The sequence below is a fragment of the Schistocerca gregaria genome, chromosome 1, assembly GCF_023897955.1.
Source record: "Schistocerca gregaria isolate iqSchGreg1 chromosome 1, iqSchGreg1.2, whole genome shotgun sequence".
NCBI classification, from domain to species: Eukaryota; Metazoa; Arthropoda; class Insecta; order Orthoptera; family Acrididae; genus Schistocerca; species Schistocerca gregaria.
This window is the reverse complement of record NC_064920.1, coordinates 980,683,804-980,699,462: the sequence shown is the minus strand read 5'-3', so window position 1 is coordinate 980,699,462 and position 15,659 is coordinate 980,683,804. Positions and strand designations below refer to the sequence as shown.

At 39.5% G+C, this 15,659-nt stretch overlaps 1 protein-coding gene across 2 annotated transcripts in view; it reads right to left on the bottom strand.

Moving 5' to 3' along the window:
- The window catches only part of LOC126277637 (deformed epidermal autoregulatory factor 1), a 47,323-nt gene extending 32,444 nt beyond the window's left edge, over positions 1-14,879 (bottom strand). Inside the window, exons 1-6 of one of the 2 annotated variants that reach the window (XM_049977374.1) lie at positions 14,015-14,879; positions 13,439-13,552; positions 7,956-8,117; positions 1,423-1,568; positions 859-958; positions 583-721 (exon numbers count right to left, since the gene is read on the bottom strand). In XM_049977374.1, the coding sequence (XP_049833331.1) occupies positions 583-721; positions 859-958; positions 1,423-1,568; positions 7,956-8,117; positions 13,439-13,552; positions 14,015-14,233 (880 nt within the window). In that variant the 5' untranslated portion in view covers positions 14,234-14,879. The remainder of the gene's footprint in view (positions 1-582; positions 722-858; positions 959-1,422; positions 1,569-7,955; positions 8,118-13,438; positions 13,553-14,014) is intronic. The other variant, XM_049977375.1, reaches the window with a different exon arrangement.
- Between the last annotated feature and the right edge of the window lie 780 nt (positions 14,880-15,659).

Below are 15,659 nucleotides of genomic sequence, written 5' to 3'. Positions count from 1 at the left end.
GTGATGCAATCATAAATTAGATTTCTTTTCATTGATTGTGATAATGGGTGAGACACGGATACCATTTATCATTCCTTCCAGCATCGCATGAGACACAGCCATAAAAGGCTGTGTGTGTGCGCTTTGTTACGTCGAGAAATGACAAGTTTCAGACTTTGTGATAATTTTTCGAAGGGGTTAGGGGAGAACATTTGTGGTATTTTAACTTCAATGTACCTCACAAATTGCAGTAGCAAAAATTTACTTTAAAGCTAAGGATCATTCCGAACAAGTTAATTTTTGTATTTAAATACAATATACTCCCGATTATTTGGGATAATGTGAGGGAGAAGACACACGAATAATCAAGATATTTTCAAACATTTATTTGGGACAATGTCTACTAGACGGGTGGCATCAGCAGCAGCAGCCGCCGCAAACTGTGCCTGCTCACGCATGGCTCTGTGCAGTTCTCATTTGCACGACATGCTCTTTTTTTTAATGAATAACCTGCAAATCCAATAATCTGCATACAAATAATTGGGAGTACACTGTAGTTCGAAATGTTTTGTGTCAAACTCATTTTATTTCTTCCATACTTACCAGTATCACTGTCATCACCATTACTACCATCCCCATCCTTTGAAGATGATCTCTTCATTTTTCGCCCCATTCCATCACAGTTACCAGTATCCTTCCTCTTGCGCCGCTTGTACGGTGTAAATAACCGAACTGGTCCTGTCTACAAGACCAATTTCAATAATAATAGTAATAATAATAATAATAATAATAATAATAATAATAATAATACAGCTACACAGAATTAACTATGTTGTTAATGCAAAATTAATATTTACATGCATTCAGTAACACACTAACCGCATTGTCATCATCACAGCATGCTGCACAGGTACAGCTTGTTGCATGTGGTGTTAATATCCCCTCATCAATTAATGTCAACAGGCTTCGGCCACCAAACCTGGAAGGAATATTCTTATACATTGCAAGAATGGAAGTTAGAGGAGGAGGAAATTTACAAAATATTTATCTAATATGAAAAGCAGTCTGTTACTCATCACTGTATTAGTTTATGGCACTTTAATATTGAGCAGAGATTCTGCTTTCTGCTACTGAATTCATAAATGAGGAGCTTCTGAGGACACCATTACTCTTAGTCTAATCTAAAGATCTTAAGCAATAATCTAACAAAAGGCAATTAAATCCAACGTAATGCCACCTGTGCATTAAAGCATATATCCAGTGAATGTAAATATAGATTATATTTACAACTGTTTAATGATTTCGATACCCATGCATCAAGATAAAGAACAACAGCAACACCAAGAAGTCTGTCAGCTATCACCTTTAGATCACAACTAATGACTGTTCTTAAAGACTTTAGCCATGCCAAGAAGTAGTAATTTTTTTTAAACCTAAATGTACCTGATGCTCCTTTTCCAGTCTTTACTCGATGCTCTTCCACATAATGCTTCAAATTCACTTGGGGTGTACCATGCTTCACCAAGCTTTATGCAGCGCCCACGTCCACCAGAACCAAATCTATTTTTGTGTAGCTCTGCACTCGTGTTCTGTTTTGAGAGAAAGTAAATGGAATCAACTTTACTGCATTTATATATAAACTACTATTACTACTACTCTATCAACCACTTCTAAAATCTGTTGCTTCCAAGACAAGCCAAAAAAAGCTATTAGTTTCAAAAAGCATTGCTAGATTTTTAAAACTACTAAATGCTAAATACAAAAATTTTTCATTTTATTAATATCAAAAATTGTCCAAAACATTTCTGAGAGTAAAAATTTTTTACTGTGCATAATATTTGTTAAATTTTCAGCTTCTCACACTTAAGTAAGCTAACAAAATATTAAAGATTATTATTAGTTGGTTATATTATATTGAAAAATAACCAAAGACAACTGAGCACAGAATAAAGCAAACATGTGTTTTATCTTTGATGTTATTTTACATAAATCACAGATATAATCATTGAAATTGCAACTCAAAACCCCTCAATTCAATAATTTTAGATTTTATATAAAAAATTAAGAAACCCAACAAGCTTCTCAAAGTTATGAACCTAGGAGCTGGTAAGCCTTTAGTAAAAATGTCTGCAATCTGGTCCTTCAAATGTACATGCTCAGCAGTGAAGCTGACACACAAAGTTATATTTAAAGTTGATGTGCCTCTACCAACAATGCTCCCATTTCTTCCGTAGCCATATACAGGAGTGATTATCCTACAATAGACAAATTGGTAGCTGGAGTGGAATTTGCACGTCATCCAGTAAGTATTTCAGCCAGCATAACTCAGAGCAGTTGTTGCCTGAGCTACATATTCCACCTCTGTAAAAAGACAAAACATTAGTCTGTCTCTTCGTTGCCTAACAGACAATATTTCCAAACAACTGTAACAGATAATCAGAGGTAGATCTTGCATCTTCCTTTTTGTTATAGTTTGCATCAAGATAGGACAGAAGAGCTTCTCAATTCCCTCTTCGATAATGTCGTTTCACATCGTTCTCAAGCATCCCCAGAGTTGTTCTGATGGATTGTTTTGGTATGTGCTTACGAAGTTTACCATAGAATACAAATCAGGCCCTGTTGCTGTCATTGCAGCACTGTCAAGCAGCCAATAAACTCTCAGCATGGCTTATTGATCCTTTTTCCTTCCCTTTTCCCAGTTTAACTTTCATAAATGTCTTGACCGTGTTACAATCTTTCATGACTAATCATTTTAGCAAGCCTTTCCAATATGACGTTTGGCTCAGATAAATTTCTTATTTTTCCTTGAAACCTTGATTCCCAAGTATCATTGTGGCTCTCCTAATTCCTTTATTTTAACTTTTATTTCGCTCTGTCCATTTCCTCTATTACTTCCTACTACAAGAAAGTCATGAACAGAGCATAATGTAAATGACAACTTCCTTTAATATCACACAGTAAAGGCATTTATCTGCTTCTGACCAAGTGAATCTTGTAGAGGCTTTAAAATGTATAAAGCCTTCTGTAGCCTGCAAACCAAATCAGTTGCATTTTTCAGCAATTGCCACTCTTTCAGCAACAGTCATTTAGATTTCCTCCCTGAGTAATCCATGAAGAAAAACATGGCATTATCAAATTGTTCCAGAACCAGTCCTTGTTGGATTCTAAAAACTAACCTTATTCTAACAGTTAGAAGTCTAGCCACTGGTGATTGGGTTTCCTCAAAGTCAAATCCTTTTGTTTGAACACCCTTTAGCCAAAAGTCTATCCTTGTGTCTTATATTTCCATCTCTGTCCTCCTCCAATTTGAATATCCATTGTCTTCCTTCCATCTGATAATATAATAAAGAGCCAAGTCTTTTTCCTTTATAGACTCAGTTTCATATAGTATAGCTTTATACCAATATTCCTTACCTTCACAAGTTGCAGTTTCCTTGCCTTTTCGGTACATCATCAACAAATGATTCAGCATTCAGCGCAAGAACAGCCTGATCAACTGGGTATTTAGGAGGGTTCCTTTTCCTGGTAGAATGTCAGACAGCTTCATTTTCAGTTTCTTCTTCGTCACTGGCCAGTTCTGGTACGAGAATTCTTTCATGACTTCTATCATTTAAGTTATCTTTGACGACGAGTTCTCCTTTATTATAGTATGTGTGTTCCTTCTCTGACAATTCTTGTACAGATTCCGGAATCCAGTCTTCAATTGGTACGATTTCAAAGTCAAATCTTCCTACGTAGAAAACTATGTTTCATCCTCTGGATGTCAATGTCTGTAGCCATTAAGACAGTGGTCAGCGAAATAGCACTTCAAAGATTTGCTGTCAGGCTTTCCTATTCTCAACTCCTTTGGTACCAGCAGATACTCAATACAGTCAAATACTCTCAACTTAGGTTTCTTATTGTACCACAACGCTGCAAAAACCTTTCCTTCCAAAGTCGCACTAGGACTTCTATTTAGTAGGTATGCAGCAGTGCTAACATCTTCTCACCAGAAAAATCTTAATTTACATTGCAGCATGGTCAAACTGCATTTTTTTCCAATAAGATTTCTGTTCATTTTCTGAGACCATTAAGCAGCCAATAAACTCTCTGCATGGCTTATTGTTCCTTTTTCCTTTCTTTATTTCCAGTTTAACTTCCATAGGAGTCTTGACTGTGGTTATAATCTTTCATGTCTAATCATTATTGCAAGCTCTTCCAATGTGACATTTAGCTCCTACATTTCTTCTTTATTCTTTGAAACCTCAATTCCTATTTTATTTACTTGCATTCAACAACTTAACACAAAGATTCTGGTGAGATCGGCCCACACAAATCGCTGATCAACTCAAGAGGTCCGGTGGTACATTTTCTAGTGTGACTGTATGGCAGTTGTGATTGTTTTCCTTTGACACAATCTGAGCATCATTCCATGGGGATTGTTTAAGTGTCCAGTTCAGTAACACAAAATTGCGACTGAAGGCGTTTAAAGCTACCGTAACTCAAATGGACTAATCTGTGGTGCCACAGTTTCACTTTAGTTTCAGTTGAAACAGCTGACAAGGCTTTGTGTTGCAGAAAATTTAAAACACATAGCTACAATTCATTCCTATTTCCAATTGCAATGACTTTCCCTTTTTAATTAAACCTGGCCACGAGTGGATACTCACGTAAAGTTTTTTCAAGATGGCAACTGAAGTGGAAAAATAGCTTATCCTATTATTTAATGGAAAAAATTTTGGCAATTGGAAATTAAGGATGGAAACTCTTCAAGGAACTGGAACTTTCACTATTTGTGCAAGCAAATTCTCACAAAGGTGGAATTTGTGGACACAGAGGCAGACAAGCAGTTTGTCACGAAAGGAAAGGCGACCAAGTAGACTAAACAAGACATAAAATTTAAGTCTTGTCTTATACAATGCAATGCTGACAGTCACTTTGAATATGCAAAAAAGAAGATAACCTCTTTCGATTTATGGACATCTCTGTGCGATTCATTTGAGAGAAAAGGAATCACTAGTCAACTTCTATTAAGAAAACAGTTAACTAAGAAATTAAGTGCAATGATGACTTGCTAGTTAATCACTTTCTTATGTCTGATTAATTTATTTGGTATTTACTTTTGACTGGAGCTACTCTTTAAGAAACTGACATATGCTCCTGTGAAGGTCATTCCAAACGTGATGCCTCCTATTAATCTGTGGTGGCTTTGGATGTTCATGCCAGATGTCAGTGTAGTGCTAATGCTTTAACCTTCCTATCATTTGTAGATGGTTCCATTGTTCTCCGGTTGTTGGTGCCAGAAGTTGAGTGTTCCAAATTGGAGTCCGATATAGAGGCATGTATAAAACGGCGATGTGTGAATTCCTCACTGCTGAAGAAATTGCACCGACTGAAATCCATCGACACTTGCTAAAGGTTTATGGAGACGGTACACTTGACATGAGCAATGAGATGCAATGGGTACGGCATTTTCAAGGTGGTGAAAAGGATGTGTACACAAGCCATGACCAGGCTACCCTGCACAGCTGTCGTCCCTTGCAATGAAGAGGGTCTTTATCAACTCATCCATACTGATCAGTGGATAATGATCAGAGAATTGTTTGCAATGCTGAACGTCAGATGTAATGCATTGCAAACAACGTTGGAATATCTTTGTTACCACCTAGTCTGTGCGAGATGGATCCCATGGATGCTTGCAGAAGAACAAGGAAAATTCATTGAATGGAAATTTGTCAAGACCCACTGGAACAATATTAAGCTGCAGTTGACAAGTTTTTGAATAGGTTCATCACCCGAGGTGAGACATGGTGTTACCATTAAGTGCTAGAATCCTAAAGTGTCGATGGAATGGTGACATGCGACTTCTCCATCAAATTCAAGATGCACCTACATGCAGGCATAGTCTTCTGGAATAGCCAGGCATGGTTCTTTTGGATGTACTGGGGCTTGGAGAAACTATCAATTTAGCACACTATAAGACGACACTGATTACACTGAAAGCCAGAATAGAAGATTAACTTTCACCTACATTATAATAACACCAGGTCACACACCAGTTTTGAGACCAAGCAACTCATCGCAATAATTGGTTGGACTGCTTTACCACATCCAGCACAGTGTCAATTTAGTGCCTTCAGACTTCCATCTCTTTGGGCCTCTGAAAGGTGGACACGAACATTTTCAAGATGCAGATGCTGCTGTCAAAGCTGTAAGGAAGTGGTTAGCCTCAGCTAGTTCTGATTTTTAGAAGTGTGGCATGCAGGCTCTGGTTTATCATAGGCAGAAGTGCATAACAAATGGTGGTGAACATGTAGAACAATGACAGTCTGTAGTTGAAATATTTTGCTGCACCGTTGTGGTTTATGTAGCTCCTTTAGTTTCGATAAACAAAAATAGGCAGCATTGCTTTCGGAATGACCCTCGTACTTTCAAAAATACCTGCAAAAGACAATGTAGTGGTCACTGCAATCGAAATGCCAATGAAAGACTTGAAACTCAGCTTCCTGAAAAATAAGCTATTTGATGATGAGTAAGTTGAATGGAGCTGTCGGGAAAAGCAAATATGAAGATATACCACCCCCTACAGCATTTCAGACTCAACAGTATTCAGAAAAAAGATTTGATAAATGCCCTTAAAAACCAAGGAGCTTCAGGGAGCTTATTCAACTTAACATAGCATTGTTGTGGAAACCATAGTCACAAAATGGCTAACCGAAGTGCTAAGTTACCAAAAATAGAACTCTAGGACCGGCAATTCAGTTGACGTGGCTAACATCAAAGAGGAAGATGGATTGTTTTAAAATGGAATTTGTAATAAAATACCTAGGCCCATTACCTGTTAAATTTTCAATTTCTCATCCTTAAATAATACTCACAAAATGTTAAAGACTTATTACTTGGTGTTATTAAACTGAAAAATAACTAAAGACAACTGAGCACGAATAATGATGGCAGCAAATGTGCTCTATAAGTTATTTAAGTAAATCCCAGAAAAAAAATAATTTTAACTGCACTCTCAACAATCATACATTTTTCTCATCCTTTAATTCATGAACTCACTTTCTGCTGCAAATGCAAATTCTGGTGGACATAGATGCTATGAGAAATGAGGCAAACCAGATAATTTTTTTCCCCATGTAGCACCACTAATGGGAAACACTAGAAAATCAGGAGTTCAGATGGTACCAATTTAAAACAAATTTTACAACTTTACTGACTCCTAATAATCTTTTTCATTGACTTATTTGTAAGTTACTTATATGTCCCGCAAGTTGGAGATATTCCAAGGAAATAATTTTTACTGAACATATTTCATCATTCTGATTCGAACTGCATACACCTTTTGAAGGATTTATTGCAATAAGCATGTAAATCTAGCAAATTTGGCTGAGAGAAGATGAGGATAACATTATGATGTCAATTTTATTACTCATACTCTCATCACTGGACACAGGCGAATAATCATTCCCATATTTTCTAATCAATGGACTGAACTGTGGCAGTGGTGGTTTCAGACACTGGTAACTGAAGTTTTCAGACACCAAATGTTTAGATCATTTTCAGATCTGACTCAACTTGGAGATGATTGCATATCTCTCATAAAAACTAATTCCACGAGTACAAAAATTATTTTTGACTGATAACATGCAATTATCTCTAGCAAGTTTAAACATATATTGATGATGATGCAAAAGATAAATAAATAAATAAATAAATAATAAAATAGTTGTTTCATAGCTATTACATGCACATGACCACTTTTACTTTTGTTCATGATAGTCGGCATTACCTCTGACAATTGTGGATTCCTTCGAATTTTAGTTGATGAAGATTTAACACAGTTTCACCTCAAAGCAATAAAAGAACATTATGAAATTTGCATATTTCAAGAAGGAAGGAATGAAGCTTTAACAATCTGTTGAAATTAGCCACTGCTCAAACAAGAGGGAGAAAAACATGATGTTTATCAACCATTACATATCACAAAGACTTACCTTACACCTAACAGGAAGAATAGGCATATTAGCAGATTCCGTCCAGGATGTTTGAGGCATCTCTCGCATTGCCAATCCATTAGCCTGTGTTGTAGGAGTTTGTTGTTCATCAACCACAGGATCACTCTGAATAACAATGTGCGCTGCTTTAAGCTCGCCATTCTGAAATTGAATGCCTTTCTCAGCAAATATTCAGTAGATTTAAGCAATACACAATACTAATACTTTGAATAAAATTTCTGTTAATTTTAAAACAAAATCAATATAATAAGTACCCTATTTTCAGAAATGGTCTACTACATTGTAATGCTATACTTAAAAAGGTAAAAGTCAAGCAACAAACATACCTACAGAAAAAGAATTCTATACTACATGTCAGCACTGCATAGCACACTGCTGTGGAAGACACAAAATATGAAGAAAATCTATAAATTATAGATACCTGGAAATACATTTTCTTCCAGAATGAGATTTTCACTCTGCAGCGGAGTGTGCGCTGATATGAAACTTCCTGGCAGATTAAAACTGTGTGCCTGACCGAGACTCGAACTCGGGGCCTTTGCCTTTCGCGGGCAAGTGCTCTACCATCTGAGCTACCGAAGCAAGACTCGCGCCCAGTACTCACAGCTTTACTCCTAAGGTAGGAAACAAGATACTGGCAGAAGTAAAGCTGTAAGTACCGGGCGTGAGTCTTGCTTCGGTAGCTCAGATGGTAGAGCACTTGCCCGCGAAAGGCAAAGGCACCAAGTTCGAGTCTCGGTCGGGCACACAGTTTTAATCTGCCAGGAAGTTTCAATCCATTTTCTTCTTTTCCCGTTTGAACTGGTGTCTCATCTCATTACTTAGCAAGCAATTTAAAAAAAAAAAAAAAAGGAGAATAAATAACTGTAGTTGTGACTGCCAGGGTTTCAAGAACAATCAAATAAGATGGAACAGAATGATTCGTGGAATTTTTTGTTCTTGTATTATCAGTCTTCTGACTGGTTTGATGTGGCCCACCACAAGCACTCTTGTTTGGTTTTGGTTTTGTTTTGCTTTAAGGCACAAAAAACAACTGGGGACATACGCGCCCAAGTCCAAACTATAGAACACGCAGACAGAGAAGTTAAAAATGACTATATGTCAGTCCCAATTGACATAATAGAAGACAACTGAAAACAGACATGTGGAAAAAGGGCTAAAGAGACACCAAACAGAAACAGAGGTCCAAAATTAAAAATTAAATGGCCTTTGCAGGTCATTTGCTAAAACAGCCAATAAATCAGATGGCAAACCCAAGTGGGATGTAAGCAGTTAAAAAATAGGCATTCCATCACAAAGTGGTTGACAGTTAAAACTTGGGCACAAAGTGTACGAAGTGATGGGGTAGTGCCACTTGGCAAATGACAATGTGTAAAAAGGCAGTGCCCAATACGCAGCCTAGTTGAAATGACCTCTAGCAGGAGGGCCGAAATGAGGTCATCCAAGCCGCTGGGAGGCTTAATAAGCCGGAGCTTATTCCCGTGAAGGGAAGACCACTGGCAATGCCAAAGGGACACCACCTCCTGATAGACAGCAAAACATATCATCAGAGGGAATATAGGTACTCCCAGGCCAAGTTAAGAGGACTACAGCCTTGCCAGTGTCATCAGCCTTGTTTCCTAGCAGACATACATGACCAGGAACCCATAGAAACATCACACTGGCTCCATCAAGAGTGACCAAGTGACAGTTTTCCTGGACCCACTGCACTAAGGTATGGGCAGTGTACAGCACAAATGGACTTTGAAGGACACTGAGTGAGTCTGAGCAGAGGACACAATTGAAAAGGCTGTGTCGCCGGATTTACTGGTTTGATATAAGGTGAAGAGCTCAGCTGTAAATACTGATTAGTGTGCCAGAGGCCGATATTGAAAGACACGGGTGCCAATGATGAAAGCACACCTGACCCACAATCTGTCAGAAAGTCATCAGTATATACAAAGGTACTATCACGACTTTCCATGCAAAGGTCGCGAAAATGAAGGCAATAGACCAAGACTGGAGTAGTGTCCTTAGGGAACGAATGAAGGCCAATGTTAACAGGGGCTGCTTCACACGAAGCCAAGGTGGTGAAGGGTTAACACTCACCAGGGAAGTTGCAGGTAGTGTGAAGTTAAGCAGTCGTAGCAAGTGCCGAAAGCAGACTCCAGGAGGTAACAGAAGAGGGACATGCCCCATACTGATAATCAAAGGAATCATCAAAGGAGGAGGCATAGGATGGGTGGCCACGCATGGCAGACAAACAGCATGCATATAGAATGAGATTTTCACTGTGCAACGGAGTATGCACTGATATGAAACTTCCTGGCCGATTAAAACTGTGTGCTGGACCGAGACTTGAACTCAGGACAGGTCCCGAGTTTGAGTCTCCGTCGGGCACGCAGTTTTAATCTGCAAGGAAGTTTCATCGTGCATATATGCTGAGGAGAAAGTGACAGCAGTAGTACAGGGGTACTTCAGCAGCTTCAGCACACAGACTCTCAATCGGGCTAGTGTGAAAAGGTGCCCGTAGCCAAATGGCTGCCATAATGATGGATAGTGTTGAGACAGCATAAGAGGGATGGGTATGCAGACACAAACAAAGCACCTGTAGTCGAGTTTCGAATAGACAAGGAACTGATACAAATGGAGAAGGGTGGTTCAATCGGCAACCAAGGAAGTACCATTGAGGCCGTATAGGACATTGAGGAACAGCATACAGCGGGCTGCCTGGTAAGACACATGGGAGGATCAAGAGTGTTTCCTATCGAGCATGAGCCCAAGGAATATTGTAGTTTCAACAAACAGAAGAGCAACAGGCTCAAGATGTAAACGTAGTGGGAGAAACCACGTGCATCACCAGGAATTCAGACAGATGGTTTTGTCGTGGAAAATCTGAAGCCATTGTCGATGCGCCAGGAGTAAAGACGACCAAGACATCGCTGAAGACACCGCTCAGTGAGACAGCTCCATAGTAAACTGTAATAGATAGCAAAATCTTCAACAAAAAGAGCCGGAGATGCCCAGCGGGAGATAGGCCGTTACAGGGTTAATGGTGATAGCACAGAGGAAGACACTCAGGGCGGAACCCTTAGGCACACCATTTTCCTGGATAAAGGTGTCCGACAAGGCAGAACACCCACACACCTTGAAAACTATCTTAAAAATGCCTGAAGGAAATGGGCAGGCAGCCATGGAAGCCCCACAGGTAAAGAGTGCGGAGGATAAGTTCTCCAGCAGCTGTTTTGGGCCTTCTCCAAATCAAAAACACTGCCAGTCTGGGATTGCCACAGAAACTCATTAATGACATGGGTGGACAAAATAACTACATGGTCAACTGCAGAACACCACACAGTAAATCTACACTGTGCATTCGTCAGTAAATTGCAAGACTAGTAACAGGGATGTGGCAGTACCTAGAAGGAAGGTTTCTGTCCTTAACGGGCTTAGGTATGAGTATGACAGTGGCATCATGCAAAATGTACCCTTTGCCCAGACGCAGTTGTACGTGTTAAGCAGAAAGTGCTTGCCCACAAGAGAAAGGCGCTGCAACATCTGAATGCGGATGGTGTCTGGCTGTGGGGCAGAGGATCGGGATGAACTGAGAACATGATCTAGCTCCCTCATAGTATAGGCAGCATTGTAGAAGGCAGCATTGGAGAAGAGAAGGGTATCGCCTGAGCCTCCTCCATTAGTTTCCAATGGAGGACGGCAGAGTTAAAGTGGGAAAAGCTCAGAACATCAACAAAATGGTGGCCTAATGTGTTGGAGATCTGAATAGGGTCCACAATAACATCGTCTGCTGTCAGGCCGGAAAATGGGGAATGGATCTTGGTCCCAGAGAGCTGCCCGAGTTTGGTCCACATGATAGAGGAAGGGATAGAGCTGTTAAAAGAACTAATGAATGGCTTGAAAATAATGAGGCAACATGTATTTATCACCGGTTGTCAAGATGTTACCTAGCAGGAACAGCAATCCATTCTTCATCAAGAACCATAACCAGAAAAGGTAGGGTCTGGAGTGAAGTCTGTGTTATAACTCACCCTAAAGGTATTCCATCGGGTCCAGATCAGGACCTTGGTCATTCAATCAATTTCAAGAATGTTATTGTCCACAAATCAGCCTCACAGGTGCTACTTAACGACAATGCATTGTCACTCTGATCCTCTATCTTTGAACTGATCATCTACATTCACATCTGTCTGGATTTAGTGTTTTCATAAGTGCAGCAACCATGAAAAACATTCCATGTTAAGACCCCCTTCTCCATTGGCACTACATATGATGGCACATAATGTTCTCCAGGTACTCAAAGTCAAACCATTCAATGGGATTGGCAAGAGCATAGCCTGACTCATCACTAAAATCACTTTTTGCATGCATCCACTGTCCAGTGGGGTCACTAATACCATCACAAGTGTTGCTTAGCACTGACTAGAGAAATGTGTGGCATATGAGGAGCTGCTTTATCACTATGCCCTATTCTGAGGCACAGTCACTGTGCCAAATGGAATACTGATAGCACTTTGGAACCCAGAAGTTATTCCTTCTGCTGATTTCATGCGATTTCAATTAGTCTCCTCAATGTTCAATAGTAGTGACTACTAAGTAGTCAATAGGATCTACCCTATGCCATGCACTTCACAATAGTTTGCAGAGAATAGAGGAAGATGTAGATACAGTGACTCTGGTCTTCTGTTGGCCTTCGTTTGAACAAGTTATATTTCATACATAATGAATGGATAAATGTAAAGCTAACTATGAAATGTTATTTCCATTTGTGTTTGGTCTTATTCACCTCTATAGCTGTTAGTCAATTACACTCCATTGATGGATAACAACCTTCCACATTTTATGTGGCTGCCCCTGTGACTCAACAGACTCTAGCTAGTCCTTTCACCATTCTCTGCTCTGTTCACTACACTAAAGAGAAACCCGAGTAGTAGAGAAGTTTAAAATCTCAATTATATATTGTGTGTTGTCATCACTGATTAAACTTGCAATACTGTTAATTCTGAAGTGTGTGAGAAAATCTGCAGCAGCAATATAGTTTACAATGTATTAAATATTTGTTAGAAAATTTATGGAGAATCAAATGTTAATGACAGGAACAAACTAAATTCAACAGCCTCAATGAACAATATCAGTAAAAAAAGTCTTTAGCACAAGGCTCCAAAGACACTTGACTGCTCCTCATTTCTCTCCCATCACTAGAAGGGATGTATGGGGAAGACTCTGGTGGCTATGCCAGCTCCCTAAACTTAATGTCAGACAGTTCTTTACAAAAGAAAATAAGAAATGCAACTTAGACCTGGGCCTCAACATAGTTTCCAGCAAATATGAGCATATAAGAAGTATATAGGCAGGATAAATTAAAGGCCAACTTCCACTGAACCAATTTCATGCAAAACTGTTTCAAACACCAGGAAAGATAGCAAACTAAATAAGGAGTGAACCTTCGCCACCAAGTTTCATGCACATACCTGTGATCTTACCCAGGTTCTAATGGAGTCAGCATCCTTTTCTTGCCGCGTATCACATATGAAACTGTTATCCACACACAGCACATGAGGTTTGAACTGTGTTGAACCGGCCAGCTGAAATAGCGGAAGTCTCTAATCAGCAATAATGACATACAACAGGCACGTAAATTATTAGCACAGTCTTAAATTACAAGTAAGATTCTGAAATGTACGACGCCGCAGCAACACGGCTAGACGCGTCAAACATAACCATTACTTCTACGTCACTTATTTGTTTTGAGGATTAACAGCGTATATTTCGCATTTGTCCTTGCATATATTTCTTCATCGTGTAACTCGTACACTACCTCCCGAAATTCTCGAACTGCTGTGACCATCTACAAAATAGTCTAAAGCAAATATTTCCCCCTTGCACAGTAAATATTACGAAGCTGACGCGGTTGTTAAAGACGCATCGTATACTGAAGTATTTTGTCAACAAGTACAATGCTGTCTAATTAAAGTCACAGCAGACGACAAATTCGGACGCACCTGAGTGTGCAATATAGAGTGAACTGCAGAATAAGATGTACATACCAGCTGGTCAGGAGTGATAACATTGAACGTCCCCGAACTTGCGACACCAATTAAAGAGCCAACAGGCAATGAAACAGGTACCGAGGCAACTGGAACTGATACTGGAGCCACTGCCTGATGAGCATCCGAAGTTAGAACACCATGTTCCTCGGATTCATTCGTAAGAGGTTCGGACATGTCCGGGAGCACGACAGTTTCCGATGTTCGATCCTCCTCCATTTCGGCTCAATGGCGCGAATGCAACAAAGTACTCGAATTTGCACGTTTAGCTTCCATATGTTGGAAAAAGTCGTCGGATCATCAAGATCGCATATGTGGCCTTTACAATTTCTTAGTTGACAATTAACATACTGCGTAATTAGTTATTTCTTATAAAATGGCTCCGTATGGGCGTAGTATTCAAAATTGCCGAAAGAGAGCACAATGCGTCTTCGCTGCTGACATCTATCGGTTAATGTTAAACCTACGTACGATGTAGCGGTTGTTTAGAATCGGAATGTCATTGCTATGTCATTTTATCATTTGGCTATCTGATAGAAAATATACTACTCGGTGAAGACCTGCGTATCCATAAACTGTTGAATATAATCTTAATTGTGATACGTAACGTCAATGTTACATTCCATTTCAAAGTAGAGTTTCTGGTGACCGATCTGAATAATTTTTGCGTTTCCACCCTTTAACCGTCCAGTCAAATAAACGTATCCGTCGGATGACTGTCGATGTTTTTTTCTGGAATCACTTTGTCATATACCTTTAACAAACAGTTGTTGACAAGCAGAGAAAGTTATGTGTACATGTATCTAATGTCTAACGTATCAGCATGTTAATACTATTGACTTCCACAGTAGCATGCCTATTCAGACAGCCTGACACAAAGATAACCACATAGAATCCAGTCACGTAATTTATAGTCACCCTCACAGTTAAACTTTTGTTGCACTCCCGTAGAATATACAGTTGACATTCTATTAGTTTAGAAACTGAATATTGAGGTTATTTTTCAATAATTCTCAGTGTGTATTATACATGCTAATGAGAAATTGAATTAGAGGTAGCTACACTATTTGATGTAGAACCCTCCTATTGCAGCAGTGAACGGGATAATTCAGGCTGTGGTGTGGTGTGGTGTGATATGACGTGAAGTTTTTAGCCAGTGTGCAGGCCTTTACTTTGAAAGTGGAGTGCAAGATGGACAAGATGTGTTATATCAGTACGTAGCTCAGACCATGGGCACTTACTGCACGAAGTTCTATTACCAAGGTTCCTACATATTTCAAACACCACTGTGTCATGGTCGACTGCGAGTAGTTCCATGGGGAATATTGCCATAACCAGAGTAAAGTGACACACTGTCAGACTGTTTTGAGCAGGAAAATGGTTTCCCTCAGGGCAGGCTTTTACGTGTTACTCTCTTTGTCAAAGCTAGAAACAGTGTCATGTCTACAGTAAAGATTTCTGTACAAAGCTCCTTATTTGTAGACAATTTTGCTGTTTTCTGTTCCTTCTCCAGTGTTGCAATAGCAACTGGCCAGTTGCGACTTACAATGCGGAGATTAGAAGAATGGGCTGCAAATAGAGGTTTCCGTTTTTTTTTTTTGCAAGAGAGAGAGAGAGAGATAGAGAGAGGGGGGGGGGTTGTGGG